This window comes from Drosophila rhopaloa, unplaced genomic scaffold (assembly GCF_018152115.1).
Source record: "Drosophila rhopaloa isolate 14029-0021.01 unplaced genomic scaffold, ASM1815211v1 contig_159, whole genome shotgun sequence".
Taxonomy (NCBI): Eukaryota; Metazoa; Arthropoda; class Insecta; order Diptera; family Drosophilidae; genus Drosophila; species Drosophila rhopaloa.
The window spans coordinates 1,145,070-1,172,893 of record NW_025335038.1 but is presented as its reverse complement, the minus strand read 5'-3'; the positions used below and the strand labels follow the sequence as shown (position 1 = coordinate 1,172,893).

The 27,824-nt window shown below is 40.1% G+C and overlaps 10 protein-coding genes and 3 non-coding genes across 15 annotated transcripts; 9 read left to right on the top strand and 4 right to left on the bottom strand.

Annotated features, from left to right (window-relative positions):
* Positions 1 to 1,232: 1,232 nt before the first annotated feature.
* LOC108051585 (fork head domain-containing protein FD2) lies at positions 1,233 to 3,773 on the top strand. The gene is made up of 3 exons (XM_017133724.2): positions 1,233 to 1,792; positions 2,955 to 3,210; positions 3,276 to 3,773. The coding sequence occupies exons 1-3, from the start codon at positions 1,431 to 1,433 to the stop codon at positions 3,771 to 3,773; spliced, it is 1,116 nt and encodes a 371-aa protein (XP_016989213.2). The 5' UTR covers positions 1,233 to 1,430.
* A 170-nt stretch (positions 3,774 to 3,943) lies between these two features.
* Positions 3,944 to 5,378, top strand: LOC108051586 (mitochondrial E3 ubiquitin protein ligase 1-like). The gene is made up of 4 exons (XM_017133725.2): positions 3,944 to 4,114; positions 4,168 to 4,739; positions 4,796 to 4,991; positions 5,111 to 5,378. The coding sequence occupies exons 1-4, from the start codon at positions 4,010 to 4,012 to the stop codon at positions 5,228 to 5,230; spliced, it is 993 nt and encodes a 330-aa protein (XP_016989214.1). The 5' UTR covers positions 3,944 to 4,009; the 3' UTR covers positions 5,231 to 5,378.
* A 288-nt stretch (positions 5,379 to 5,666) lies between these two features.
* Positions 5,667 to 7,534, top strand: LOC108051599 (mitochondrial E3 ubiquitin protein ligase 1). The gene is made up of 4 exons (XM_017133745.2): positions 5,667 to 5,841; positions 5,897 to 6,480; positions 6,533 to 6,740; positions 7,289 to 7,534. The coding sequence occupies exons 1-4, from the start codon at positions 5,737 to 5,739 to the stop codon at positions 7,406 to 7,408; spliced, it is 1,017 nt and encodes a 338-aa protein (XP_016989234.1). The 5' UTR covers positions 5,667 to 5,736; the 3' UTR covers positions 7,409 to 7,534.
* LOC108051597 (FGGY carbohydrate kinase domain-containing protein) lies at positions 7,460 to 10,955 on the bottom strand. Its single transcript, XM_017133744.2, is given in 7 exon segments — positions 7,460 to 7,681; positions 7,743 to 7,961; positions 8,221 to 8,295; positions 8,357 to 8,557; positions 8,559 to 9,374; positions 9,820 to 10,044; positions 10,935 to 10,955. Coding segments are annotated over 6 exon segments (1,647 nt in total). The 5' UTR covers positions 10,006 to 10,044; positions 10,935 to 10,955; the 3' UTR covers positions 7,460 to 7,531.
* A 303-nt stretch (positions 10,956 to 11,258) lies between these two features.
* On the top strand, positions 11,259 to 13,043 carry LOC108051595 (bifunctional peptidase and arginyl-hydroxylase JMJD5). The gene is made up of 2 exons (XM_017133741.2): positions 11,259 to 12,012; positions 12,063 to 13,043. The coding sequence occupies exons 1-2, from the start codon at positions 11,740 to 11,742 to the stop codon at positions 12,987 to 12,989; spliced, it is 1,200 nt and encodes a 399-aa protein (XP_016989230.1). The 5' UTR covers positions 11,259 to 11,739; the 3' UTR covers positions 12,990 to 13,043.
* Positions 13,044 to 13,232: 189 nt separating this feature from the next.
* Positions 13,233 to 15,245, bottom strand: LOC108051596 (B-cell receptor-associated protein 31). Of its 2 annotated transcripts, none has more exons than XM_017133742.2 (3): positions 15,130 to 15,245; positions 14,473 to 15,034; positions 13,233 to 13,730 (listed from the first exon to the last, which is right to left on the bottom strand). In XM_017133742.2, exons 2-3 carry the CDS (start codon positions 14,974 to 14,976, stop codon positions 13,548 to 13,550), a joined length of 687 nt encoding a protein of 228 aa, XP_016989231.1. In that variant the 5' UTR covers positions 14,977 to 15,034; positions 15,130 to 15,245; the 3' UTR covers positions 13,233 to 13,547. The 2 variants fall into 2 exon arrangements, with proteins under 2 accessions (XP_016989231.1, XP_044313420.1); XM_044457485.1 differs by lacking the exon at positions 13,233 to 13,730 and adding an exon at positions 13,800 to 13,878.
* A 344-nt stretch (positions 15,246 to 15,589) lies between these two features.
* On the top strand, positions 15,590 to 16,407 carry LOC108051607 (protein DPCD). The gene has a single exon (XM_017133754.2). The coding sequence runs from the start codon at positions 15,721 to 15,723 to the stop codon at positions 16,387 to 16,389; it is 669 nt and encodes a 222-aa protein (XP_016989243.1). The 5' UTR covers positions 15,590 to 15,720; the 3' UTR covers positions 16,390 to 16,407.
* LOC108051609 lies at positions 16,408 to 17,448 on the bottom strand. The gene is made up of 2 exons (XM_017133755.2): positions 17,260 to 17,448; positions 16,408 to 17,195 (listed from the first exon to the last, which is right to left on the bottom strand). The coding sequence occupies exons 1-2, from the start codon at positions 17,281 to 17,283 to the stop codon at positions 16,581 to 16,583; spliced, it is 639 nt and encodes a 212-aa protein (XP_016989244.1). The 5' UTR covers positions 17,284 to 17,448; the 3' UTR covers positions 16,408 to 16,580.
* A 169-nt stretch (positions 17,449 to 17,617) lies between these two features.
* Positions 17,618 to 19,157, bottom strand: LOC108051584 (UPF0415 protein C7orf25 homolog). The gene is made up of 4 exons (XM_017133723.1): positions 18,925 to 19,157; positions 18,542 to 18,868; positions 17,858 to 18,409; positions 17,618 to 17,786 (listed from the first exon to the last, which is right to left on the bottom strand). The coding sequence occupies exons 1-4, from the start codon at positions 19,081 to 19,083 to the stop codon at positions 17,709 to 17,711; spliced, it is 1,116 nt and encodes a 371-aa protein (XP_016989212.1). The 5' UTR covers positions 19,084 to 19,157; the 3' UTR covers positions 17,618 to 17,708.
* Positions 19,158 to 19,583: 426 nt separating this feature from the next.
* On the top strand, positions 19,584 to 26,540 carry LOC108051593 (splicing factor 3B subunit 3). 2 transcript variants are annotated; one of them, XM_044457479.1, is made up of 11 exons: positions 19,584 to 19,698; positions 19,967 to 20,227; positions 20,952 to 21,317; positions 21,657 to 22,131; positions 22,243 to 22,577; positions 23,138 to 23,445; positions 23,618 to 25,592; positions 25,781 to 25,834; positions 26,033 to 26,067; positions 26,257 to 26,309; positions 26,373 to 26,540. In XM_044457479.1, the coding sequence occupies exons 2-7, from the start codon at positions 20,002 to 20,004 to the stop codon at positions 25,589 to 25,591; spliced, it is 3,684 nt and encodes a 1,227-aa protein (XP_044313414.1). In that variant the 5' UTR covers positions 19,584 to 19,698; positions 19,967 to 20,001; the 3' UTR covers position 25,592; positions 25,781 to 25,834; positions 26,033 to 26,067; positions 26,257 to 26,309; positions 26,373 to 26,540. The 2 variants fall into 2 exon arrangements, with proteins under 2 accessions (XP_044313414.1, XP_016989228.1); XM_017133739.2 differs by lacking the exons at positions 23,618 to 25,592; positions 25,781 to 25,834; positions 26,033 to 26,067; positions 26,257 to 26,309; positions 26,373 to 26,540 and adding an exon at positions 22,757 to 22,861 and having other exon boundaries at positions 23,138 to 23,253.
* LOC123037352 lies at positions 25,630 to 25,710 on the top strand. Its single transcript, XR_006417462.1, has one exon. It is a non-coding gene; the product is annotated as a small nucleolar RNA Me28S-Gm3113 (small nucleolar RNA).
* LOC123037353 lies at positions 25,882 to 25,962 on the top strand. The gene has a single exon (XR_006417463.1). It is a non-coding gene; the product is annotated as a small nucleolar RNA Me28S-Gm3113 (small nucleolar RNA).
* Positions 26,112 to 26,187, top strand: LOC123037354. The gene has a single exon (XR_006417464.1). It is a non-coding gene; the product is annotated as a small nucleolar RNA Me28S-Cm788 (small nucleolar RNA).
* Positions 26,541 to 27,824: the final 1,284 nt, after the last annotated feature.

The following is a 27,824-nucleotide window of genomic DNA, read 5'->3' as shown; positions in this document are numbered from 1 at the left end:
TTGCGTACTTGACTGCACCGTTTACTCTTGCTTTCTTTCGCTCGGAAAAGTCGTAAAAATCGGAAGTTAAATTCTACGAGATAGCAATGTCAAGGAACTGCAAGAAGATAAACCTTCTGGCATTATCTTTGGCAGCTGTTATCCGGCACAATATTTAAGCGAAGTGTTTCTTGGAACTCTTTTACGTTAATAATGTTTACAAACCAATTGAACAGAAGAGTTATCTTAACTTTTTATTAGCTTTTATTTAGGATGCTTAAAATTTTTGAATTCTTTTGAAAATTCAATGCTGAGTAGCAGAAAGTTTTTGCAGAAATAAATAAATATATGGTGTCCTTAATGAGAAAAGAAGAATTATTATGTTTTTAATATAATCTTCTATTGTATATATCATGATTTGATACAGTAAGGTGTATAAAAAATAATTTAAAACAAACTTATGCGAGTAATTTTATTTTATTATATGTTATATTACGGCAACAATTTTTCACGGTTTCCCAATGTTTTAGTTGTATAAAAAACTTTTAAAATTTATAAGATGAGCTACAAAATTTCGTTTCAAATGCCTGTAATTCATGTGTAAACTTTGCTCGATTTTCATTTGTTGAAAAATCAAATTTACATATTATTCAAAACACATTGGGCACTCTCAAGCATTCACACATACATCCAAAAGAGATCTTGGCTCCGCCCATTTTGAAAAACACAGGCAAATGAAAATCGAACATCGCTCTGAGCATATGGACATAAATAAACATGGAAAGAGTGGAGAATATATTTGTAAGCAACGCCCCCTCAAAAATATCGTTTATATTTCGGGGATAACTGGAAAAGTAATATAATTATCTAGGATATTTAATTAGAGATAATGTCATTAGTAAATATTTTAATAATTTAATACGTAAACTTGAATAAGACAAATAAACAAATCAAAATAAATTGGAATCATCATTATATTAAAGGAAAATAGTTACATTTCCTCAAAAGAATACAAAGCTTCATGGAGGGGTTTTTAAAATATATATCTAAGATATATGTTTTCCCAAGAAAAAAATGTTTCTCTCTCTGAGAAGTCAAACATGTGTGGATCTTTTGTTGAGGGTGTTTGTATACCTCTGTATTTATAGACCAATACGCTGCTCTCCCCAAGAACACATGCACACGAGTACTGGATGAGGCATTACAAGTGATCTGCGTATCCGAGTCCATTCATTAGTCGATCGGACTTCTTGGCTGACGCAACGAAAAGTCAAATAGTCGCGCACGTACCATCCATAACTTCGGATGTTATATCTTTCCGAGAAACTTGGATCCAGTGAAAGCAAAGCAAAATTAAGTGCAGTGGAGTGAAACATAGATAAAATATTTGGAAATAAATAAATCCTTAAATATACAATCCGATATAAAATACAAAGGAATACTATACCAAAATGTTACCATCTTGCTATGCCAATGGATCGGGACTGCCGGATAATGAGGAGCTTGTTAATTCCCTGCTCTCAAATCCCGAATACCTGAGAGCCCAAGTATCCCCCAATCCATTGGGTCCAAATGCCGTCGGAATGGAGAGTCTGATGTGCGGATCATTTTCTCCAGCATTTTATTACCAGGGAATTGATAACTTCCTGGCCCTGCACAACAATATCTGGGGTTTGCCCATATCCTTTCTGCATAACTCCCATAGACCGGAAAAGCCTCCGTTTTCCTACATTGCTCTTATCGCTATGGCAATAAGTAGTGCTCCCAGCCAGCGATTGACTCTAAGTGGAATCTACAAGTTTATAATGGACAAGTAAGCTTATATCAATCTTCATTTTAATGTTTAAAAATCTAAGTAATAGATAATTACTTATTATTTGTTTTTTAAGATGTTTGGTTTTTGGTCTTTGTTAATTTCTCAAAAATCTATACTTCAATGTTTTGGATTTTCGTAGTCCCCATGACGAAAATCAAGTTAATTTAGATGGCAGTCTTGACTAAATCAAATGCCAAAATAAACAATCGCAGCATTCCGAATATCTATTTTAACTGAAAAAGATTTTATCCCAATACGCATTTCAAAACAGTTGTCGCAACATTTGCCAAAACTGGGATTAAGTCATTGAAATATTGAACATAAATTTATTTCTTTAAATGTGTAAAATATATAAATATCACAAGGATTACTTGATCATATATTTGTTCCATTAAAAAATGGTTCCATTGCTTTTAAGTGGTCATATTTTAAAATTATGTATATCTTGATATAGATATACCTTCTTATATGTTATACATTCTTCTGTGTATTCTTTCCCTATATAAACACATTTTCTTGAAAATGGCGGGCAAATATTTAAAATGAAGCGCTAATAATTGAAAATACAAGAAAGAGAACAATGACTTCATGTGTTTATAAACTAAATTTTTTCCGATTTCTTTATCAACATAAACAAATATTATTTTTATTGCTTTTCCAAATCGTTTTGTTTAAACAAACTAAATGGAAAATATAGACATTGGCTAATATGATGTGTAACAATACAAAAAATGTTTTTAATTGTTATGTATATACAAAATAATGTGTTAAATTCTAAGGTTTCTATTTTTATTTTATTTAAAAAAGTAAATATTTACAAGATATAATATTTATTTACGGACTCATTGGTATAACTATAAAATAGCTAATTAAAGTATTGTTCCTTATATTTACCCACCATATCCGTTTAATTTTTTTCGATTGGTTAACAAACACATTTTTATTTGTATGGTTTTAAAATTTGTTTGGTTGAAATAAACTAAATGGCGATGTAAATATAATATCTTTTATCTTTACATCGCCATTTAGTTTACTTGTATTAAAAATCTCCAAAAATATTGATTACATTTATAGCCTAACCCACTATAAATATATATATTTTTTTAAGATTTTTTAAGATTATTATATTGAGAGAACTATAAAAACTTTTCTTTTTTAGATTCCCATATTATAGGGAGAACAAACAAGGCTGGCAGAACTCAATTCGGCACAATTTGTCCCTGAATGATTGCTTCGTGAAGGTCCCCCGGGATAAGAACACGATCGAGGATAACGATAGTGCTGGCAAGGGAAGCTACTGGATGCTGGACTCCTCGGCATCGGATATGTTCGAGCAGGGAAACTACCGACGGCGAAGGACCCGCCGACAACGACACTGCGCCAACTCAAGTCGCTACGAAAGGGATTCCGGAAAGGTAATGAGACTATTAAGCACTATAAAATAGGTATATATATTTTTATAAAATATATTTCCTTTTAGGATTCCAATGATTGCGGCAATACTACCGCTGAGATGCGTTTACCCAGCGAACCGACCAATGATTTCGACATCTTCTGCAACGAGAGACCCAATTACTCGGATAGGATTACCGATCTGCACAGGCAGTATTTGTCCGTATCTCTAGGATTTAATGGTCTGTTTAACAATGAAGCCAGAGGGATTCGAGCCTTACCAAGTCCATCGCTCTCCGAGATCAGAGAGTCCCCAGATGATGTGGATGCCTCCTCCAGTTCCAGTAGAACAGCCCAGAATCCCATGGATAGTAGTTCCCTGCACGAGGATCTACATTCACCGAGTGCCTTTACTCCGCCACTTAGTCGTCGGGAAACCAATTCCTCGGGTGCGCCAATCATCAAGGATTCTTTTCGAGGCATCCAGGATCTGGTGGCTACTTCTTCAACCAACTCATCCACAGTGGCAAACAACCGATCAAAGACTACACTATTCACCATCGACAATATAATTGGCAAGCCATGAAATATGCACAATTTCTCTTAGCTTTTTAAAATAATACCTAATAAATGACTTTGTTTTAAATACAAAACAGTGATTAAAATTAAAATAAAAACATTAGAAAATTGCATTGACTTTGTATTTTATAACCATATATGTTGGGATATCTTTACAGATAACCCAGTAACCCATTAAATGGGCGTCAAAATTATTACAAAATTGAAAAAGCATTATTACCGCAAAAGAATAAAAATCAAAACATGGAGTGGTTTAATGACTGTGTTGCAGTTGGAATAGATCTAGTATTACTAGGATTTTGTGTCCGCGAATATGTGAACTGCAAACGAACATTCCGGGTGCTAAAGGTGCGTATACTTAATATTTTGTATTAAATACATTACAATGCTGTGTTCAACAGGCAGCACCACAGTATAACATCGATGGGCAGCTAAAATCGGTGGTGGAGAAGCAACCTGGAAAGAAGGTACCATATGCGGTAATTCGGGGAACAGTAACCCCCATTGGAGATCCACTCCAGGGTTCTTTAAATGGAGTTCTTCAAATAGTTAAGCTGCATGAGCACAGGATTATCCGGGGAATCGCTGGATTATGGAGGGAAAACCACAATTTGATACATGAATCCCCAAACGAAATGCCCTTTGAATTGCGAAATCAACAAAACGGAGTGGAAATTGTGGATGCCATGAAAACGTCTTTTTTGGATGTGGACATGGTCTATGATAACTACGAACGTTCCACTCTTTCTATTTTTGATTACATATGTGGGTTTTTCTCCGGATCTCTTGAGAGGGGATTCCCAACCACTGAGGATCTTTTGAAGGACGGAAGACTGCTCACCGCAATTGGAGAACTGGAATTGAATGGCAATACCCTACGAATGCAGCCTTCGCAGAAAGGACCTCTTCTTCTAACAACAGCCACGAAATTCATGATTATTAAACGATTAGAGGAAGCCAATAGAGAGAATATGTGGGTGGCTTGAGTATGTTCTGTATATGTATTTACTGTACACTAATTCTTTCCAGTCTCAAGCTATTGGTGTGCAGTACCATCTCCGTCATCCTGATTGCTTATGTTGTAAGGAAGATATACAAGAGGCGCAACAAGAAGATCGAGGAGGCCGAGATACACAATCGCCTGGAAACGGAACGCAGAATGGATCGTCCTGTCATTTTGAGCCAGGATCAGCTATGCGTAGTGTGCTCCTCCAATCCCAAAGAAGTAGGTTTCAGATCTTTTTGTAAACTTACCGAATCGTGATCAAATGATAACTCAGAAGACTGATTTTAATAATTGCCTTGGTAGTTTATTCAATAGATACAAATTTTTCTTTCCATTAGATCATCCTACTGCCATGTGGTCATGTCTGCCTTTGCGAGGATTGCTCCCAGAAAATCAGCAATACCTGTCCCGTGTGTCGTGGTAAAATTGTATCCAAAGCAGCTGCTTTCATCGTCTAGAAATCAGCAGAGTATTAACAAGATCACCTTGAACCTGATTTTACTTAATATCTTAATGCTCATGTGCGGCCTTCAGTACAAAATCATTTAAAATGTTGTACAAGTGAGTGTAATTTATTTGAAAAAATAAATAAATATGGTAGATAGGCGTTCATATTTTTATTTTAAACTGCAGAATTTTTGTTAAACTAATATATATAAATAATGTATATTTATAGTAAATAACTAGATTTGAAATATAAATTTATTAAGAAAGTAGTCTTCTGCAATTTAATTTTATTTCTCACATAAAATAAAACTTCTTGGGATTTCAAATTCCATTTTTCGATACAGGATTAATATCATGTAAATATTTCAAAATGATATGAACTAGTTCCCCAAATAACGGTCGGCAAAACAGTGTTGGGAACGCGTTATCACTTCCAAGTAGCGCAAATGAAAACACAGCAACACTAAAACAACATATGTTCTGTAGGTGAAAAAAAAAAATAATAACAAATCATAATATGGAATTTTTACACGAATCAATTGCACTGGGCGTGGATTTGCTAATATTGGGTCTATGCGCGCGGGAGTATGTGACCTACAAACGCACCGCCCAAGTGCTAAAGGTGCGTATACTTGATATGTGGTGTGTGCCCACTTATCCAATGGCTTATTTTGCAGACCGCGCCGCAATATAACATCGATGGGCAGCTGAAATCGGTGGTGGAGCAGCAGCACGACAAGAAGATACCCTATGCGGTGATCCGGGGAACAGTAACCCCCATTGGAGTTCCCCTGAGGAGCTCCCTGGTGCCCAGTGTCAGTGGGGTCCTCCAGATTGTCAAGCTCCACGAGCACAGAATCACGCGGGGATTCGCCGGCTTCTGGACGGAGCACCACAAACTGCTCCACGAATCCGCCAATGAGATGCCCTTCGAGTTGCGCAATCAACAGCATGGAGTGGAGATTGTGGATGCCCTGAGTGCAGCCGTGTTGGATGTGGACATGGTCTATGATAACTATGAGCCCTCCAGTCTGTCCCTTTTCGACCACGTTTTTGGCTTCTTCTCTGGCGTTCGCCAGAGGGGCTTGCAAACCACGGAGGAGGTTCTCCGGGAGGGAAGCTTCCTTACCGCCATTGGGGAGCTGGAATTGGATGGTAACACCCTGAGGATGCAGCCCTCGCAGGAGGGACCTCTCTTCCTGACCACCGCCACCAAATCCACGCTCATCAAGCGGTTCGAAGATGCCAAGGCAGCCTCAATGTGGGTAATACTTCTTTGCGGAATACAGTTTCTAACCAAAACTCCTTTACAGACTGAAGCTGGTGGTTTGTAGCACCATTTCCGTTGTCCTGATTGGTTTCATTGCCAAGAAGATCTATCGGAGGAGGAAACAGGAGCGGGAAGAGGCCAAAATACGCAATCGCCTGGAGACTGAGCGAAGGGAACGACGGGCGAGGAGTCGACCCCACACTTTGTCTCAGGATCAGCTATGCGTGGTCTGCTCCACCAATCCGAAAGAGGTGATTGTAATTAGATTAACTACTTCCTTTATGAATTTACGGATTCCATGAAATATCATTACAAAATTCAGAAATCAATCAACTTTTCAGTAAATTTTATGAAAATTAAAAATAATTGTAAAGACAGGTTATGTAACAAAATTATAGCCTAGATTCGATATTATTTGACTTAATAGTATAATTTTATAAAAATTTTATCGAAGCTAAATTATATACCTCAAATGTATGTATTTATTTGTAGCCTTTAAATTTAAGATAAAAATCCTTTTTATTGAATGCGAGTGATTTAGATTGAATAATTTGAAATTTTATCATTATAGTTTAGTGACAGAAATATAAGGTTTAATCAGTTTTTGATAAGTTTATTAATCAGGTATCGTAAATGCCTTCTAGTGAAGTATCGTTTTTAATGTTCAAGATAATACAAAAATTTCCACATTGTTGATTAGCTTGGACAATTTCCAGACCATAAAAAAATTTGTAAAAAAATAAATTTAAGACCACTGCTATATCGTTTTAATAGCTTATAACCACTTATTTCCTTTCAGATCATCCTACTGCCGTGTGGTCATGTCTGTCTCTGCGAGGACTGCGCCCAGAAAATCTCTATCACCTGCCCCGTGTGTCGTGGTAATATCGTCTCCAAGGCGGCCGCCTTCATCGCCTAGAAAACAGCCCAATGCCAACAAGATCACCTTGTACCTGTGTGCGCCAACCCATTTTTTGTTACAATGCTCATGTGCGGCATTTATTTTAAAATTATTTAAAGTCTTGACAACGAACAGTTTAAGTTATTTTGTGTCTCCCTGCATAATGCTCCTGTATTGGCGTTGGTTCTCCAGCAGCTGTAGGAACACCTTGTATTTGCGGTTGTGGAACTCCAAGGTTTCCGGGTTTGGCTTCACCAGTTGGCCAGTGCCACCCATGGCTTTCGAGGCGCTCTAAAGGCACAAAAAGTGGGTTATCAACCAGTTAGATGTTAGGATTATATCTTAAGCCCACCTCCAAGCTGTCAAAATGTCCCGATGCAGCCGCTCCCAGAGCAGCAGCTCCCACCAGCACCATTTCCTGTTCGTCTGGAATCAAGCCGGGCAGATTGCAAATATCCGCATGGCATTGCACGTACAAAGGATTCTTGGCCAGTCCACCGCAGAAAAGGAGCGTTTGGAAGGGTGCTCTGCCGTACTGATACAGGTTATCGATAATGTGACGGGTGCCATACTAAAAACGAATAAAAATCAACGATTGTTTATGTACACAAGTGTAAAAGAAAAATCACTAAGAAAAGCAAATGAGCTTAAGCGTTCGCGTTTATAATTTGTTTGCTTTAATTTTTAATGTGAGAATCTATATTTATAACAGAAGACCTATAAATAATTGTAGGTTAAACAATGTGCTTGTTAATATCATCAAACAAAAAAAAAGAACTCTATGTAATTCTAGATATAGGTCTAGTTTTGTATAAAAGACTTTAACTTACAGCCAGAGCTTGTACGAAAGCCAAGTACTTAATGGCCAGAGATTCAGTTCCACGCGTCATGTCCAAGCCAGTGATCTTAAAGAAATGATTTCTGGGTTAGCTGATGAACCAAATAAGTAAGGAGTAATCATCTTACCACTCCTCGCAGCGTGGGATCGGCGATGGGCGAGCGATTGCCATGCAAATCCGGCCAGACATGGACATCCTGGGTGAGACAGCTCAGTTGATCGAATCCCCGGGCAGCTGCCAATTCCGGCAGTAACTTATTGAGATGCTGATAGATGAACTTATCCTCGCCCAGTTTCGATTTCAGTTCAGCGTAGGATTCATGGGACTTTGAGGACGTGATCCAGGAGATGGCCTGCAATACTCTGACCACCTTCGTTGAGGAAATATCCCGGTATAATGGCATCCTGGTAGGGGCCCCAAACGCCCTGGGCAAAACAGGCCTTTCTGGTGATGCTCATGTGGCAGGTGGATGTGCCGGCAATCAGTGCCATTTTACCCTGGACATCGTCGTCTCCCTTGGAATCCTTAGAACGGCAGCCAAACATTCCCAAGGCGCCGGCATGGGCATCTATCAAGGAAGTGCTGACAACAGTGCTTATGGACAAGCCCAGTTCCCCGGCAGCTTTTGCGGTGAGTCCTTTGCCCACTTTTCTGCCCGGCGGCTGGACATCACTGCCCAGTTTCTCAAAGTTATTCTGGATCAGCTCCTCCAGGTCCGCCTGCTCGAGGAACTCCTTGTTCCAGCTCCCATTCGCTGCATCGTAGTTCCACTTGCAAACCACGGAGCAAAGCGACCGGGTATCCACACCAGTGGCTCGCCAGGTCAAAAAGTCGGGCAGATCAAAGACCCTCCATATATTGGCAAAGGTCTTGGAAAGATTCCTCTTCAGCCAGAGCAATTTGGGCACCTCCATCTCCAGGGAAACCTGGCCGCCCACATACTTCAGTAGGGGATTCTTGAAGGCATTTATCTCCTGCGTCTCCTGCTCCGCTCGATGGTCCATCCAAAGGATTACGTTCTGCTCCGCCTCACCGGACTTGCTCACAGTCAGCGGCGATCCCTGGGGACCCAGAACCACCAAGGAGCAAGTGGCATCGAAGCCAATGCCCTTGACTTCTGACTTATCGACGCCGGCAATGACTTTCTGTAAAACCAGCAATTGGGTTAATCTAATCTCCGCGAGAAACGTCGCCGAACGACAGAGGTTATCGCACAGAAAAAAATTATAAGATCATTTTTATGTTGATGTCTGTCTATAGATTATTATTTATAATGATTTCTAATTGTCCAAAATTACTTATCTATTATATTTGTTATATTTTTTTGATACTCTTTTCTGAATTATTCGGTAGATTTTACTAATACAATCTTTATATTTTATTTAATTAAATCATTATAAATTTGTATTATCTTAAAAAAATGTATTTTCAATGTTGATTCTTCTTTTTGAAATCCTCGATTCTACTTAAAATTTTGTTAACATTTATTTTTAATTATATTTTAAATACTGTTTTGAGATCTAGTGATTAGTCTTATTAAAAACTACTAAGATCGATCTTGAAATGATTTTCTGAGTGCTGGAGTCTTACCTTCACCACCTGGCAGATGGATTGCCAGATATTGTCGGAGGATTGGTTGTAGTAGTCCGGCTCCGGGTTCCAGGTTTTGATGGCCTGCACCGCCTGCTCCAGGACACGCCCATCGGAGGCCACCAGCGCCGCCCTCGCACTGCCCGTTCCCACATCCACGCCCACAAAGTACGGTCCGGATGACATTTCCAAGTCGCTGCCTCCCTCACAGACGCCTCTAATCACCTTGGCGGTCAAATAAATGTTATTGACTCAATGCAAAAAACCGAATCCCAAAACGAAAACGAAACCCAAACCAAAACCGTGCGAAGTCGTCGAGCGTCGGATTCAAACTGATAAGCAACCTGATATGCGAACGCCCAGCGGACCCAGAAATCGTTTAAATTAGCACAAGTACCGGTTTGTAAAGATCTCACTAGATTACTATTACTTATGAGTTCAGTAGGGTTCGGCTGCTTGTAAATATGGGCAGGCTATTTATCATTACTGATCATTATACTGATTTTACTGGATATATTGACTTTATTTCAATATGATTTTGAACGTTTATAAAAGCCCAACTTTATTTTGTTCTCACTAGATTACTTCATTCACTTAATTGGGGTTTATTTTAGTTGGCTACTGACAAATACACTCATTTAATTCTCTGACTTATTTGGATTTCAATTGATTTGTCGCAAACTTATATTATTTAACTCTTGCTTTCAACAATAACTTAGTAGCCTATACTACACATGACACATAAACTTTTTATGTTCCAATTTATTTATTGGTTTGTTAACCGATCGACTGATGATTTCGCCTTATCAACCCAAAACATTTACCATCAATTGTGTTTTTTGATAAACAACTTTGTTTTGCACGTACAATTTGGCACATTTTATTAATCTTAAAAACATTTAAATTAAAAAAAGGGAATATATAATGTCAAATTTTTACATAGAAAGCACGGGCGTTTGATTGCTTAGTAAAAACAAACACGTATTACTAAAAAAGGCACACCTGATTGTTTCCGATTATTTGAACAATATTTTGCTTTACTTGTACATATGCGCAGGTTGTTTATCAACGCGAGAACACAAACAATTGATTCTGCTTTTATTTTATTCCGTCACCTGTCGCAGAACCAGTCTCGACGAGTTGCTCTCAGCCACTAATTCAAAGCCCTCTGAATCTCGTTATTATCTACTTCTACTTCGAATTCAATTCAATATTCAAATTTAACAGCCGATGTTGATTTAAAATAACTAGCTTTAAAAACCTCCTTTACCTCCTCTGTTTGAGGATTTAATTTATAGGAAATAAATCAATTAAGAATACTTAAGATAACTTCTTATCAAAGCGATGAAATAAATACTTACTGTTGCATTTTTGTTTAAATAATGTCATGAATTCACAAAAATAAACCTACTTAACATCATATTGCATTTTATTAAAAGCATACAAATTTGTATTATCATAAAACAAAAAGGCCAATCAAGGTCGCTTACAAAACTGATAACGCTATTAGTAAACATGTAATTTTTAAAATTGATAAACAAGATTTATAGATATGTATTATCTATACCTAACCCACACCATCTCACTTGAAATATCAACTATTATTCAATCATTATCAGAGATAAGCAGCGAATTTACTAGTGTGCGTTTAAAACAACATAACTATAAGTAATAAAATATATATTATAAAAAAGCATAATAATTTTATTTATAGATTAAGACATAGAGAAATTATGAAAAAATACCATTTTATTCCGCCTAAATATATTCCTTGCATGAAATAAATATATTTTTAAAAAAGCGTTAAACATCGATTAAGCTTTATTAAATTCTTATCGATATAAAAGTAATTAAATAGATCTGGCAACTCAACGGCGATGTAAACAAAGCAGTAAACAAATAAGACTTCTTTAAAATTACATGGAATCTGAGTTTTTGTTGCTGACGAAACTGCTTCCCCGTTGGAAGGATATAGAAAATGTGATCCAGGATGAAGTCGAGGCACGCTATATACTCAAAAGAGCCACTGATCACATGGAAAACCTGCAATCTAGAGGAGATTCCCAGGCAGAGGAATCCAGATACCTTGTATGTGCCCTGGTGGACAGAAATTGGGAACGCATTCACACAGGACATTTTAGCCAAGTTCCTTTGATTACAAGGAAGATATATGCCTTGGCTTGTTATTTCAAGGTACGATTTATATAACAAGAATTATTCCAACTAAAAACAGAATTTCTTAGATTTTTTTCCTACTCCTAGAGAGCACGAGTCCTGCTCAAAAAGAGCTATGCAGTGGGATCCTGGATGAGGCACAGCTCTTGGGATGCATGGATGATTGGACTGAACTAAAAGCGGCCTTAATGGATTATCTGGATAAGGGAGGAGATAGAGATTCCGTAACTCTGCCCATTTTGGAACCCTTAACCCGAATATCCTGTACCTGTGATATACCCCAACTAGAAGCTCCCAGTTTAGAGGAATTTCAGACAAAGTGCTTTCAAGCAGGACAACCCACACTGCTTTTAAACACTATCCAACATTGGCCTGCTCTGGATAAATGGATGAATCTTAATTACCTTCTCCAAGTGGCGGGGAATCGTACGGTGCCCATAGAAATAGGGTCCAACTATGCCAGCGATGAGTGGTCGCAGCAGCTGGTGAAGATTCGCGATTTCCTGAGCAGGCAATTTGGAGGGGATACAAATAAAACCAACCAGGAGATTGAGTACCTCGCGCAGCACGAACTTTTCTCCCAGATACCTGCTTTAAAAAAGGATATTTCCATCCCAGATTACTGTTCTATAAGTAAAGAGAATCCTCCGGAGGCTGTGGACATAAAAGCCTGGCTGGGACCAGCGGGAACCATTTCACCCATGCACTACGATCCAAAACATAATCTGCTGTGTCAAGTTTTCGGTGCCAAACGGATTATATTAGCCGCTCCTTCAGACACAGATAACCTATATCCTCATGAAAGCGAGTTCTTGAGTAATACCTCTCAGATAGATGCCGCCCATTTGGATTTGGATTCCTATCCTCTGCTGGAAAAAGTCAAGTTCTACGAGTTGCTCCTTCAACCAGGAGACTGTTTGTACATGCCTCCAAAATGGTGGCACTATGTGAGATCAGAAGCTCCTAGCTTTTCTGTAAGTTTCTGGTGGGAATGATAGCTTCTATCTAATTGTTATGCATTAAAGTTTTGAAGCAACAGGCAATCATAACTATCTGCTACAATTCTCATTCTTTGTAATTTTAAACTAAAAATGTGCAATTCATCGACTTTTGATCGCCAGCTGGACAAACAGGTTCCCCTTTGACGTCATTGAAATGAATATTCCAGCGATACTAATCAGACATGATGTGGACTATAGCCCAATTGTGAATCATCGAATCTACCAAAACTGGAGGAGTACTTTATGGTTGTTCTTTTAATAGCCACGACGCTTGTTGGGTGTGTTACTGTGGCAAACAAAACTTAACACATAGGAATTAAATACAAAGAATTTTAGGCAAAACGAACGCAAAGAGAGACCACTATCAATAAGCCCCATTCGTTATCAATGGGTGTGGGTGTGTGTATATGAGGATTAACATTAAGATGTGTGTGCTCGTTTATCGATTTCAAATCGTTTATAATCTTTTTAAATGTGCCTGCTTTCGCTGCCCCACCGCCATGTTCATAAGTCTTATCGTTATTTAAATGTTGGACATCGCTCTTCGAGGGCTTAATCATCCTTGTTTCCGGCTCCGCCGATGGTGATCTGCTTCTGCAGCTTGCTGTACTCCTCGGTGAGTCGGTCGTACTCGCGGTTCAGGCTCTCCGCCTGGGACTTAACCGCCTCCTTGTCCTTCTTCTCGCGATTCAGATCGGAGGTGAGCGACTGGACGCGTTCGCGCAGCTTGTTGAGCTGCAAAAACGAGTTCGGTTTGAGTTTCGATTGGGTTTCTGTTCGGTTCGAGTGTGTGTGGGAATGGTAATGAGGTGGGGACTGTAGATGGGGATACTTAGGACACTCGGGCGGTGAGTCCTTGCACACGTCTCCGCAATCTTGACAGCTGTTTAAAGAGTTAACAAGAGATTTTAACTTTCGAGTAGTGGCTACGGTTTTTTTTTTCATGGCCCAACTTTTGTGTTTGGGTGTGGTTTCAAAACTTTCAGCTGCGGTCAAAATAATAGTCATAATCCAATGACCATTTTCACATGAAAGTGAGTTTTAAAAGTATAAAATAACTGTGAAAACTGTGCAGTCTCCAAGCTGCTTTTAGTTTACGATTAAGCTATTGTAATAGAACTTTCAAATTGTGGTACATTTTTGATTGGAAATTAAAATATATTTTTAAAAACAATTGATAGAAGACCGAAATATTCATATGAATCTTTTCATATTATAAGATACAAATTAAAGCCAAAGCAAGTCAACCATGATGTTTATATGAAACTTTAAGATGTATTCATATTCATATAAAAATTTGATTGCATCTCATACTTTCTCTCTACTGATTACCCCATTTTTTGACCACACCTTATATGCATTGCCATATTTTTACAGCTGGTAGTAGCCAATGTAACTCCAAAGTCTTAGGTGTTAGCTCTCTAGACATTCCATTCTTGGGGATGTGGGGATGCAGGCGGGAAATGGGCAAACTTACCTCGATAAGAGTGGTATCTTCGCCGGCTTCCTTGGCCTTCTCGGTCTTCTTGTCCTCCATCAAAGATCTGGCGGCTGCCGTGGCACTCTGGGCCTGTTTCAGGGAGGCTTCACTTTGGGCCAAAAGATTCGCCTGCGCCGAGACCAAGGTCACCAACTTGCGGATGACCAAGACGAGGAAGACGGAGAAGCCGCAGATGTAAAAGTTCCTCTGGGCCCGGAACAACTTCATGCTGTGCTGCATCTCCACATTCAAGTGGACCTCACCGGTCTGCTCGAAGTTGGAATACTTTCGCATCTCGCGGATGGACTCCAGCAGGAACAAGATCAGAACTCCCAGGATCAGGATGAAATATATGTGCGCCTGTTGGCCCAACATGGCCAGAAACTTCGATTTGAAGAGCCGGTTCCATCGGTAAGGACTCGCTATGGGCAGGACCAGCAGAAGGACAAAGGCTATTTCTGCGTAGAGAAATCCAGCGATCAAAGTCCACACCAAACTCATTTTAAAATGGTATTAATTAATTCGTTTTCTCGACTTTCACTCTTTTCTCGTCTGCTGTCTGCAAGGAAAAATATTCCCAAATTAGATGGTAATTCTACGGATTCCGCGGGGTTCTATTTATAAACTACGGCCGGAGTACGTGCGGCTGCTTACTTTAAATAGCAATAATTAAATAGATGCCGTGATGAAATATGCGAATATTTTATGTAGTCACCGCGGCGGCCACGTCAACTCTGTTTTTTTGTGTACAACCGGGGCTGCCAACCCTCGCAAAAGAATTTACTGGAAAAAAATAGGCAGAAAATTAACTAGATTAATTACTAATTTTTTGTTCGACTGTGGACTTGTGACTGTGGATATTATATTGCTTAGAAATATTTTTTTTTCATTTTTGTATGTATATTGTTAGCTATTTATCACACTTAATTCTTTATTTTTTGGTATGCAATTTAATAAAAATAGCTAAAAATAATTTTAAAAAATTAAATGCCATTACAGAGAAAGCGTTTGGTGAAGTACAATTTTTTTTTTAAATAAACATGAAATCAAATATTTAAAAATCCTCAACATCGTTGGCAGCCCTGTCTGCGATGTAAACAAACTGTCAGCTGGGTTGCCAGGTTGCAGACGAAATGTGCTTTCAAGAAATTTTCAACTTTGCGCCATCGATCAAATTCTCCCCCTGATTTAGTTGTTATTTCGATACCCAGAGAAATATATACGTAATCCCCCGCAAGCACCGAGATGTCCTACCAGAACTGGCTAAACTACCTGCAGTCGGCGGAAAAGAACTCTATGATTAGTGGCAATGCTCGCAAGGTGCTCTACAAATTCCCGGAGGGAAGACAAATGGCCGAGGAGTACAACATGGAAACCGGAATCGTACAACGCAGGGCCTGGAAATCCAAAAGCAACAAGATAATGGGCGAATCGGAGTGGGAAATCGAACTGGGCGAAGAGCCCCGTCAACTGAATTGGTCGGGAAACAAAACCCAAGGATCTGGTGAGGATGGGGATTCCCTTGCCGGCGGGGATTTCACTCTACGGGAAAGCAACACCGCTCCGCTTCTAACCAAAAGGATTACGAAGAAGAATATCGAGTGGCGCATTCGTAATATGCCCTACTCCCTGGATATCTACAATGTGACCGCCGATCCCGAAAAGCGTGCCATTATCGTGCGCACCTCGAACAAGAAGTATTACAAGGTCATCCCGGTTCCAGATTTGGATCGCTGCGGAGTTAAGCCCTCGCAGGAAAGTCTCTCCATTCATCACCAGTTCAACACCCTGATTATAACGTACAAAAAACCCTCAATTCTCTGCGAAATGGAGGCGCAGGTTTTGCTTCTACTTAAAAATGTCGAAACAGAAACGGACATGGATGATCTGCTAAAGGGCCTAATGGCCAAATAAATAACATAGAACCACAAATCAAAATCAAATATTAATTATAATTTTATTGCAGTCATTCAGATCAAGTAAGTTTAGAAATAAAGCCATTATTTAGGGGGTAATACTATTTGAACTAAAGGGCACTGTATTATAGAGATCTGCCGAATTACATAGAAATTAGGCAAAATCTGTGTCTTTTAATAGACATTATCCTATTTCTGGAAGCTCTCAGCCATGCCGGCAAAACTGGCCAGCGAAGGAGCCGATGAGCTGGTGAACAGGCTATAATCGAAGGAGGGCAATTCCAAAGGAGCCAGAGAGGGCAGATCCAGATCGTCGCTGCCCGTCAGCCGGTAATCATAGGGATCTCTTTCATCGTCGTTCCTCGCAGGATCACTCTTTCTTAGCGTCTCCATTTGGGGCTCTGAATTGGCCAAATTGTTTGGCACCTTTGACACCAAGGATGAAGTAAACTTGGCATCGAAATCCTGGACTGTTTTGTCAATAGCCTTGGCCACAGATTGCGCCGATCCGGCGGCTCCACTTGCTCCATTTTCCGGACGTAGAGGCAACATGGGACTGGTTTCTTTCAGAGGAGCAAAGTCCTTCAACTTATTCAAGCCATGCTGCGTTTTTCTCATCTCAATTTGGCGTAATTTTCGCTGGAAATCTAGAGTCAAAGTGTCCAGAACTTCCTTGGATTTTGGTAAAGCCACTCGTTTTTGGGCATCCTGCATGTAAATTAAGGACGTTTCCAGCGCTTTTATGGCCTCCTCGTAGCGATGATTGCGTATAAAACGCTCCGATCTTCGCTCGTGGAAATGGGCCTTTAATTAAATACAAAAATTAAGTTTTTCACCGGAAAACTTTGACCTTTCTTTGAGTTCTTACCAAGTTTAGTGGTGCGCAGTCCATGATTTGAGCTGTTTTCTCGTTATGTTTTAAGTTAACGTCTTTGCACTTCGGTTTTTCAAAATGTTAGCCACACAAATATTATTAAATTTGTACCCAAAGATGCTGTCTTCTTATTTTAAAGCATTAAAATGTCTATTCTTTTACAGAAGTCGCAATTTCCCCAAATTTCTCTTTTGTTTACATATTTTTTCAGCATGCGATCTGGCAACTCTTACCAAACTATCGATTAATGAAATTATCGATCAAATTAGGGAGAAAGTAATCAAATTCAAAATGGAAAAATTAATTTAAAAAAATATATATTATATAATAAATTAATATTTATTGCGCCTCAGAAGCAGGGAACATTAAAATTTAAACATTTTAAATAGGTTTTTCAAAAAAATCACATAAAATATATGTAAGTGGATAACATTTATTGTCTTTTAAAGCGGTCTTCCTGTGGCCTGTTTTCCCTCGGTAAGTGCAACAGAAGCATGGACAAACACGGGCACATTGATACCCTGTAAAACAAAGTAATATTTCATAGTTCAAAAACATAAGATCTGTAATACAATAGTTTTAATAAACATACCTGCATTTTAGCTGATCTAACAAAAGCCTTATTCGAAGTCACGGTGAAAATTTGTCTGGCCATTCCAAAACTAAAGATTTTTAGACTTCGCTCGTTCACATTGGCAGTGAATCGTATGTGGGAGAATTCCTCGGGTATGCCTTCCACATCCGGGAAAATGGTTACCCTCTTCATAAGCTCCTCGGCTCGAGTTCTTTCGCCCTCGCCACCCACAATATCTAGAATACTTTGGAAGGCATCGTAGGCTAGTTGACAGCAAACTAAGGTTTTTCCCTCTAGAATTTTCTCTAAAAGGGGTTTTAGAGGTGAAGCCCTCTCCCTTTCGGCTTGTTCGGTGAGAAGGGGTTCCTTGTAGACCCAATTGGCAGATCCGTTCGTCAGGGCACTCACATAGGCCAGTAAAGTGGTCACATCCAGATTCAATTCATTCGAGGTGGTAGCATATTGATCCAAATCACTATCGGGTGAGTCCAAAGATGCTGTTTGCACGCCCATTTCCAGGAGCTCTTCATGCAGAGAGTCCTCGATTTTGTTGGAAAAGTAAAACACTATCTGAAAGGGAGAAATTCATTGAATTTTAATTATCACTTATGAGAGTTTGCATTATTATTATAGAATTACTCTATACATAGGCTTTAAAATATGTTTTTTTGGGGGAAAAATAAAGAAAGAATGGTTACCTACCCTGGGTCTCTGGAACATGCAAAAACTAAGTTCACTGGCCTCCAGATAATCCTCGGCCTGATCCAAAACACTCCTTGCTCCGATGCTCACACATCCCCTGGCCGCATCCTCAACGGATTTCGAGTTCCTGGCTATCACCTTGACCCATTTTAGACCGTTATTAGCCACTATATCGACCCTCAGGGGGTTATCCCTTGATTCCAGGCGGAATACGGCATTAATGTCCACCACTCCTTGTTGCAAACGCAGAGTTTTAATCAGGAAATCATAGTAGACAAAGTTACTACTCGTTATATGGTGTTCTTTCACGGATTTTGTGGTAATCACCTTAAAGTAAAACCAGTTATTAAGTGGAAGTTCAACGAATGATAGAAAAAACCAACCTTATTTAGAAATTTAAGCTCCTGTTGAATTTTTCTCTGGACTTTACTGACTCCGGGAAGGTCCTCAAAATCTATTAACGCCTTTTTAAGTTCCTCCCCCAATTGCACTTTCTTGTGCGCCTCTTCATAAAGCTTCTCTTGATCCTCTTGTTCTTCCATTTAAAAATTTCAGTAATATTTACAAAAATCACGAAATAATTGTTTTCAACTGTCAGCTGTTTCAGTTCAGTAAACAGAAATGACAGCACATTGGGGAATTACCAACACTAGTAGCTACATTTTCTTTTTTACTGCAGGTGGGCACACTAAACACTAGAGAAAACAAGCCATTGAAGATTAACTATCGATATTCGGCATTCATCGCATAGGTATAATAGTATCGCCAAAAACAAGGGCTTTTAAAATTGATTGTATTATTGATTTCGGTAACGTTACAAAAATTTAAAATGGTACATTTTTTTATTTTTTGTTGTGTTTATTCACAGGAAGCTAAAACCATTTGCCACCCATATTTTGCATATATATGGCATGTTCAAAAAGGTAGCCCCCTTATTATTTTAACTATATCGATACTATCGCAAGAGAACAGAAAACATCGACTATCGATGGGCCAATGAATTAACACACCTCTATTTTCACATATATATATTCTTTTACTTTTTGTCGGCGAACGGAGCAGATGCTAAAAATGAAGCCGTCTGAGTAATTAAGAAAATTCTAATCCAAAGACATCGCTGGTGAAATGTGCCAACTCACCCATTAAACCGGCTGAAGGTAAGCCCAATTCCCAGATTCTATCCATATTTAGTGGTATTTCCGCACGAAGTATCTCCAGAAATCAGAAATGTCTGTGCTTTGGTCGCATTTGAAGCGTGCTAAACTAAAAAACAAAATGCTGCTTACTAGCATCGTTAGGCGACACGAATTACCCATACTGTGGCCATGGTTTTCAAAGTAGTACATTTGAATCTATTCAAAGCAAAGATATTTAAGAGGTTTTTGTCGGCGACTGTACCTAACCTCAACTGTACTTTTCTTCTAGTTTTGGACAAAAGTGAAAAAGTATAGTATAACACTATGTATCTGTACAATTTGACCCTGCAAAAGGGGACTGGAGTGACCCACGCGGTCCATGGAAACTTCTCCGGCGGAAAGCAGCAGGAGGTTCTCCTGTCACGTGGCAAATCCCTGGAGCTCCTCCGTCCAGACTCCAATACTGGAAAGGTCCACACGCTCCTTTCCACGGAGATCTTTGGATGCATCCGGGCATTGATGGCCTTTCGTCTTACCGGGGGAACTAAAGGTGAGCTTTTAGCAGAATGTTATATCATATAATATCATATTACTTGGGAGAAACTTCTGATCGAAATAAATAAATTAATTAATTAATAAATAAATTAATTAACGTTAAATATAAAATTTGGTAGGGTTCTATTTTTGGACTTATCTTTAAGAAGGCTATATAATCTTGAGATATAAAACTCCTGATACCCCCACTTAAGATAAAAATTAAAAGTTAATAAAGATATATTATACACTTTAATCTTTTAACATTTCGATATAGAAACTTGTTTGGTAATTAATAATCCCACGTGGGACCCCAAGAAAACTAGAATTCTGAAAAACACGTGGGAGATCGAAAACTGTATTTTCACCCTTCCTATTTTTAGTAATATCTGAAATTTTACTCAAAGACAAAAAGATCCCTTGGTTTTGTAGCTATTTTTGAATCTATTCCATTGGAAGTTTCACCCAAATAATATATACTATTATAAGACTATTTAAGAATAATTTTGAAGCCGCACAAATCCCTATTGAGGCAACACCGTATTCGTTGACCCCAGTAAGACCTTATAAACGCGTCTAAGTGCGAGAAAAACCGAAAGACTTGGCGTCGCATTTGCCATAAACCAACTCAACGGAATGGCGAATTGAAACTTCGAGTTACAACACCAAAAATTACCAACAGAAATATTATGTTTTAAAAAGACGTGCTTACTAACAAATATATTTTTTATGATTTCCAGATTACATCGTTGCTGGTTCTGATTCGGGTCGCATTGTGATCCTTGAGTATATACCATCCAAAAATGCTCTGGAGAAAGTACATCAGGAGACCTTTGGCAAGTCGGGCTGTCGGAGGATTGTGCCCGGCCAGTACTTCGCCATTGATCCCAAGGGAAGAGCCGTCATGATTGGCGCCGTGGAGAAACAGAAGTTGGCCTACATCATGAATCGAGACACACAGGCTCGTCTGACGATCTCTTCGCCCTTGGAGGCCCACAAATCGAATACCCTGACATATCACATGGTGGGCGTGGATGTGGGCTTCGACAATCCCATGTTCGCCTGTCTGGAGATCGATTACGAGGAGGCTGACATGGATCCATCAGGTGGGCATTATCTATTTTAAATTATCACCTAGAAGGCGCTTTAATTCACAGGTTTAGTGGATTCAACCACGAACACTGTCTGTACTTAAGTGCCAGATAAATTGCGATCACTGAACCATTGGTGTTGCTGTAAATACCTAGCCACACTTCACTGATTTGTGACCCACACCACAAACTTTTAAAGTCAAATTTTATTTTAAAATCTCGTTTCTTTAATTATGATATTAATGTTAAAAAACTATTAAAATTATCTAAATTTGTATTTTTATAGTATGTTTTTCTTACTTACCTTAAATATTGTAATCCATAACTAAACAACATCCCATCTCTTTATTCCAGGTGACGCCGCCCAGCGCACTCAGCAAACGCTAACCTTTTACGAGTTGGACCTAGGCTTGAACCACGTGGTTCGCAAATACTCGGAACCCTTGGAAGAGCACGCCAACTTTTTGGTTTCCGTGCCTGGAGGCAACGACGGCCCCTCGGGCGTGCTCATCTGCTCGGAGAACTATCTGACCTACAAGAATCTCGGCGATCAGCACGACATTCGCTGTCCCATTCCACGCAGGAGAAACGATCTGGATGATCCCGAAAGGGGCATGATCTTCATCTGCTCCGCCACACATCGCACCAAGAGCATGTACTTCTTTTTGCTGCAAACGGAGCAGGGAGACATCTTCAAGATCACGTTGGAAACGGACGATGATGTGGTGTCCGAGATCAAGCTGAAGTACTTTGATACAGTTCCTCCAGCAACTGCCATGTGTGTGCTGAAGACTGGTTTTCTCTTCGTGGCGAGCGAGTTTGGCAACCAGTAAGTGTCTAGTCTGGGAATACATTGGTTTAGAAACAAGCCTTTTGCTTTTCTACTTACATTCGTGATTTATAGAACCATTACTAATTATTGCATTTCTTTAACTTTTAGCTACCTTTACCAAATTGCTCACTTGGGTGATGACGATGATGAGCCGGAGTTCAGCTCGGCCATGCCTTTGGAGGAGGGTGAAACCTTCTTCTTTGCGCCACGAGCCCTGAAGAACCTGGTTTTGGTAGACGAGCTACCCTCGTTTGCCCCGATAATCACCTCTCAGGTGGCCGATCTTGCCAACGAGGATACGCCGCAGTTGTACGTCCTCTGTGGACGAGGACCTCGCTCCACTCTGCGAGTTCTCCGCCATGGCTTGGAGGTATCCGAGATGGCCGTTTCCGAGTTGCCCGGTAATCCCAATGCGGTTTGGACTGTGAAAAAACGAGCTGATGGTGAGTCGAATGCTACTCGAAATTCATGATTTCTAAGCTAAGATTAGACTAAGATTGAAACGTGGCTAATAACTCAACTGGTGCATTGATACAGATCGAGATATAGATTACACCTAGCTTTACACACGATTCCAAACAAGTCCCACAAGTTATCAACCACCAGTTCTCTCTTATTTCAGGCGCTTAAACACAGACGTCATGTGTGAACTATCGAAAAAGACAAGCGATTATAGAGAATTTTCTCTCGTTTGTGTAAATTTAAATTGTCTTTTGTGAAGCGATAGGTAAGGCAACATTTCATGCAGCTCATAAGTCAAACAGATACTACAACTACTACAACCTAAAAAAAAAATAAAACGGAAAATACAAAATATATTTAAGCCAGTCGGACATTGAACATGATGCGATATTTATCAACCGTGTTTCAGCTGAATTATCCATTGATTACAACTTGATAAACTGATTATTCAATGTCTCCAAAAATAGGCAAAACTTTTTTAATGGTTATATATTTACTCTATTCTCACGATTTAAGTTTTATTTTGTTCCCCTACTTTTAGACGAGTTTGATGCCTATATCATCGTATCCTTCGTGAATGCCACTCTGGTTTTGAGTATTGGCGAAACCGTAGAGGAAGTAACGGACAGTGGTTTCCTGGGCACCACGCCCACACTTTGTTGTGCCGCCCTGGGCGACGATGCCTTGGTTCAGGTTTATCCCGACGGTATTCGTCATATCCGATCCGATAAACGTGTGAACGAGTGGAAGGCCCCGGGTAAAAAGTCGATTACCAAGTGTGCCGTGAATCAGCGCCAGGTGGTCATCACCTTGTCGGGAAGGGAGTTGGTCTACTTCGAAATGGATCCGGTAAGCATTCTGAACTAAACCCACCAATTGTATTTTGCTCTGATGACAAAAACACGAAAAGAACAATCATGTTGAGACACTATGTGTCCTGCAGTGCTGAGCTTTTAACTCATAAAAGAGCATTATCCTCTATCTAAGCATCGAACTAATTGGATTATCTTCGTCCTTGCAGACTGGAGAACTGAATGAGTATACCGAACGCTCTGAAATGCCTGCAGAGATCATGTGCATGGCTTTGGGAACTGTTCCAGATGGGGAGCAGCGATCGTGGTTCTTGGCCGTTGGTCTGGCCGATAATACCGTGCGTATCCTGTCGCTGGACCCCAACAACTGCCTGACTCCTTGCTCCATGCAAGCGTTACCTTCGCCAGCGGAATCCCTCTGCTTGGTGGAAATGGGTCATACGGAGAGTACGACCCAAGGAGCTGTGGATGAAGATGCTCCCGCTCAGCGCAGTGGCAACAACAAGGGTACCATTTACCTTAACATAGGCTTGAGCAACGGAGTCCTGCTGAGAACTGTGCTTGATCCAGTTTCCGGAGATTTGGCTGATACCAGGACCCGGTACTTGGGCTCTCGTCCAGTAAAGCTCTTCCGAATTAAGATGCAGGGAGCCGAAGCAGTGCTGGCCATGTCCAGTAGAACCTGGTTGTCGTACTACCATCAAAACCGATTCCATTTGACGCCTCTGTCATACGAAACCCTAGAGTACGCTTCTGGTTTCTCGAGCGAGCAGTGCAGCGAAGGTATTGTGGCTATATCCACCAATACCTTGAGAATCTTGGCTCTGGAAAAACTGGGAGCGGTCTTCAACCAAGTGGCATTCCCCCTGCAGTATACTCCACGAACCTTCGTAATCCACCCGGATACGGGTCGCATGCTGATTGCTGAAACAGATCACAATGCTTATACAGAGGATACGAAGAGTGCCCGTAAGGAGCAAATGGCGGAGGAGATGCGCAGTGCAGCGGGAGATGAGGAACGCGAGTTGGCTCGTGAAATGGCCAATGCTTTTATCAACGAAGTCCTGCCCGAGGATGTTTTCTCGTCCCCCAAAGCGGGATTGGGTCTTTGGGCCTCGCAAATCCGATGCCTGGATGCCATGCATGGTCAGACCATGTTTAATGTGCCGCTCACCCAGAACGAGGCCATTATGTCGATGGCAATGCTGAAGTTCTCCATAGCAGCCGATGGTCGGTATTACCTGGCCGTGGGAATCGCCAAGGATCTGCAGCTGAATCCGAGGATTTCCCAAGGCGGCTGCATAGACATCTACAAGATAGATCCCACCTGCTCGAGTCTGGAGTTTATGCATCGCACAGAGATTGAGGAGATTCCTGGGGCACTTTGTGGCTTCCAGGGTCGACTGCTGGCAGGCTGCGGACGAATGCTGAGGATTTATGACTTTGGCAAGAAGAAAATGCTGCGCAAGTGCGAGAACAAACACATTCCGTACCAGATTGTCAATATACAAGCGATGGGTCATCGTGTTTACGTGTCGGATGTTCAGGAATCAGTGTTTTTCTTACGCTATCGTCGCGCGGAGAATCAGTTGATTATATTCGCCGATGACACGCATCCGCGCTGGGTTACGGCCACTACTCTGCTGGATTACGATACCATAGCCATTGCTGATAAGTTCGGCAACCTGAGCATTCAGCGACTGCCCCACTCGGTGACCGATGATGTGGACGAGGATCCCACTGGCACTAAATCGCTTTGGGATCGTGGCTTGTTGTCCGGTGCATCGCAAAAGTCGGAGAACATTTGCTCCTTTCATGTGGGCGAGATAATCATGTCGCTGCAGAAAGCTACTCTAATTCCCGGCGGATCGGAGGCCCTTATATATGCCACATTAAGCGGCACCGTGGGCGCCTTTGTTCCGTTTACCAGCCGCGAGGACTACGACTTCTTCCAGCACTTGGAGATGCATATGCGCAATGAGAATCCGCCTCTCTGCGGACGGGATCATCTCAGCTACAGGAGCTCGTATTATCCAGTGAAAAACGTCCTGGATGGCGATCTTTGCGAGCAGTATCTGTCCATTGAGGCAGCCAAACAAAAGAGTATCGCTGGAGACATGTTCCGCACTCCAAATCAGATCTGCAAGAAGCTGGAGGACATACGCACGCGATATGCCTTCTAAGGTGAGTTGGGATTGGGAATATATGTAATTATCAGTTGGGTTTCTATGATGACATAGCTATTTTACCTTGGGACACCTATGAAATGCCTTGATTAGTGTAAACTTGAATAACTGATAATGAATTTGAAATTATTGTTTTATTCACATATTTGAAAACTATAACTAATTTAATATTTTTACATATTTCAGATTCCATGAGAAGAAAACTCAAAAGATCAATGGGAACTATCCTTTTCGGATTAGGTGAGTTAAGATTTGAAATAAAATTAGTTGAGTTGCAAAATTAAAAACTTAAATGATGATCTACGATTTTACCTTGGGACACCTATGAAAAATCTTGATTAGTGTAAAGTTATATTTAACTGATCTAAAACTACAAACATAAAATTTAAAAAGTAAGTGAAATGTTATTAATATTTTTTCGTTCTGTTTTCTTTATAGTTAAGCTGACAAAACCATCAAACGCTGCTCTGAAGGTAAGAAAAAGAAAAATAAATACATTTAATTCGGTTTTTTGTTAATAAAACTCAATGATGTTACTTTACATATGTTAGACTAATGAAATGATTTGATTGTAAATTTGTATCTGAGCTTATAAACAACTTTTAAGCTTGTTTAAAAATATTTAAAACTTCAACTAATCTGTAATCTTTGTTCAATTTCAGATCTTCTTTCGTTGGGGTATGTGGCGTTTAATTTTAATTAAATCATTCATTGGGTAAGTTTCATATTAAATAAACCGATTTAAAGTAAAACTAATTTAAAATGTTTTCTTTTACAGTTAGTACATCTATACTAATTGCACATTAAATCACCAATCAACCACTATTCGACTGCCGCCTATTTATATTAGCATAAGTCACGGTGCGAATTCCACAATTCGCACAATCGTAATATAATCATCTTTAGACTAAGCAATTTCTAAATAAAAAGTAAATGAGAATACGAACCAAGGAATGTGCGGTGATTTGTTGTCGGGTTTGCGGAGACGAGACTGCATAATTCCAGTTGATGTTGGCCTGTCTTGTTGCGGCCTTATTATGGCCATTATCATGTGTCTTGTGTATTATATCTCGGCCTTGTTTGCACTGCTCTTCATTTTCCCGGCTCTGGAGAGTCCCGTTATGGGACAGGCAGATATTTGCTAAACGCCTCGTTTTCCATCCGCCCGGCATGTACGCAAAATCGTTGTAATTTGTTATGTTTGCGGCATAAGCACAGTAGTTATGCAAATTGTCGCTCGGCCCGGTGGTCGATCACTTGCCAAACGGGGCAAGTGCGGCAGAGTTGGTCGGTAGGCTTTTTCGTAGCTAAATCAGACTTTAACTAGAGATATTTAGCCATTTATTATACGGTGTCTTAAAGGGATTTTTTCTATTTCGAAAGTGTAAATCTTACTGCAACCACTTATGTAAAAAACAATAAATATGTTGACCAGCATTTTAACGCAGAGTTTATTGGAGAATCAAATTACGGACTCTAAAATTACAATTTTGGGTCACCCTCCTTTTAAGCCATCGAAAACAGAAATAGTTAACATAAACATGTCTACCACTTCGAATTTGGCTATCAATCTGTCATGTTTATAAGCCAATACTTGCAGTTTAGTATCTCCTTTCTTCAGTCAGTTTTCGGAGGAGTTAATGATTGCAGTGCAAATATCTAGCCAAAATTATAGTTTAAAATCTGAATGCAGACATTTAGAAAATAAAACCAATTATTTTTAGCAGAAAATTTACATTTTCAGATTCCGACATCTCTGATCTTCTGATGTCTGGGTCTTGATGAATCCACAGAAGCATCTAAGCAGCCTCTTTTCCGATCTCGAACAGAGCGGTGCCATCTGGTTAAACGATTTATTAACTTCATTTCTAGATCATTAGATCGCATAACACGGACATTCATCACTTGGCACTGGTTTTTCTCGGTTTTACTCTTTTTTTCCTTGGCTGCTTTTTGCCCGACTGGCACGCAAGTGCAATCTCAGATCTCTAGGCAACATCTACGCATGCAACTCGCGCCGCCTTTTCTGGTTCCACTGGCCCAACGATCTGTGTCTCCGATAAGGACAATCAACGCTTGGCGCAAACACTTGGCACCCCCGGACCAAAATACAAAAAAAACGGAAAACAACCAGCCCTGCAACACCTGCCACGCCCCTTTCTGCGGCGCCTTGGAGCAGTTGCCATTTCTGGGATTTCTGGGCGAAGTGGGGACATGGGGATCTTGAGCA

Coding starts and splice junctions, on each gene's coding strand:
- LOC108051584 (XM_017133723.1), bottom strand. CDS start 19,083: ATGGAAGAACAAGAGGATCAAGAGAAGCTTTATGAAGAGGCGCACAAG. Junction 18,410..18,541: donor GCATGTTCCAGAGACCCAGG/GTAGGTAACCAT, acceptor TCTCCCTTTCAG/ATAGTGTTTTACTTTTCCAA. Junction 17,787..17,857: donor TTAGATCAGCTAAAATGCAG/GTATGTTTATTA, acceptor TTTGTTTTACAG/GGTATCAATGTGCCCGTGTT.
- LOC108051596 (XM_017133742.2), bottom strand. CDS start 14,976: ATGAGTTTGGTGTGGACTTTGATCGCTGGATTTCTCTACGCAGAAATA. Junction 13,731..14,472: donor AAGATACCACTCTTATCGAG/GTAAGTTTGCCC, acceptor TCGTTTTTGCAG/CTCAACAAGCTGCGCGAACG.
- LOC108051595 (XM_017133741.2), top strand. CDS start 11,740: ATGGAATCTGAGTTTTTGTTGCTGACGAAACTGCTTCCCCGTTGGAAG. Junction 12,013..12,062: donor CCTTGGCTTGTTATTTCAAG/GTACGATTTATA, acceptor AGAATTTCTTAG/ATTTTTTTCCTACTCCTAGA.
- LOC108051593 (XM_044457479.1), top strand. CDS start 20,002: ATGTATCTGTACAATTTGACCCTGCAAAAGGGGACTGGAGTGACCCAC. Junction 22,132..22,242: donor GCGAGCGAGTTTGGCAACCA/GTAAGTGTCTAG, acceptor TTTAACTTTTAG/CTACCTTTACCAAATTGCTC. Junction 22,578..23,137: donor TGTGAAAAAACGAGCTGATG/GTGAGTCGAATG, acceptor CCCTACTTTTAG/ACGAGTTTGATGCCTATATC.
- LOC108051585 (XM_017133724.2), top strand. CDS start 1,431: ATGTTACCATCTTGCTATGCCAATGGATCGGGACTGCCGGATAATGAG. Junction 1,793..2,954: donor TACAAGTTTATAATGGACAA/GTAAGCTTATAT, acceptor TTTCTTTTTTAG/ATTCCCATATTATAGGGAGA. Junction 3,211..3,275: donor ACGAAAGGGATTCCGGAAAG/GTAATGAGACTA, acceptor ATTTCCTTTTAG/GATTCCAATGATTGCGGCAA.
- LOC108051607 (XM_017133754.2), top strand. CDS start 15,721: ATGTCCTACCAGAACTGGCTAAACTACCTGCAGTCGGCGGAAAAGAAC.
- LOC108051609 (XM_017133755.2), bottom strand. CDS start 17,283: ATGGACTGCGCACCACTAAACTTG. Junction 17,196..17,259: donor ACTGCGCACCACTAAACTTG/GTAAGAACTCAA, acceptor ATTTAATTAAAG/GCCCATTTCCACGAGCGAAG.
- LOC108051586 (XM_017133725.2), top strand. CDS start 4,010: ATGGAGTGGTTTAATGACTGTGTTGCAGTTGGAATAGATCTAGTATTA. Junction 4,115..4,167: donor GAACATTCCGGGTGCTAAAG/GTGCGTATACTT, acceptor TGTGTTCAACAG/GCAGCACCACAGTATAACAT. Junction 4,740..4,795: donor GAAGCCAATAGAGAGAATAT/GTGGGTGGCTTG, acceptor AATTCTTTCCAG/TCTCAAGCTATTGGTGTGCA.
- LOC108051599 (XM_017133745.2), top strand. CDS start 5,737: ATGGAATTTTTACACGAATCAATTGCACTGGGCGTGGATTTGCTAATA. Junction 5,842..5,896: donor GCACCGCCCAAGTGCTAAAG/GTGCGTATACTT, acceptor CTTATTTTGCAG/ACCGCGCCGCAATATAACAT. Junction 6,741..7,288: donor GCTCCACCAATCCGAAAGAG/GTGATTGTAATT, acceptor ATTTCCTTTCAG/ATCATCCTACTGCCGTGTGG.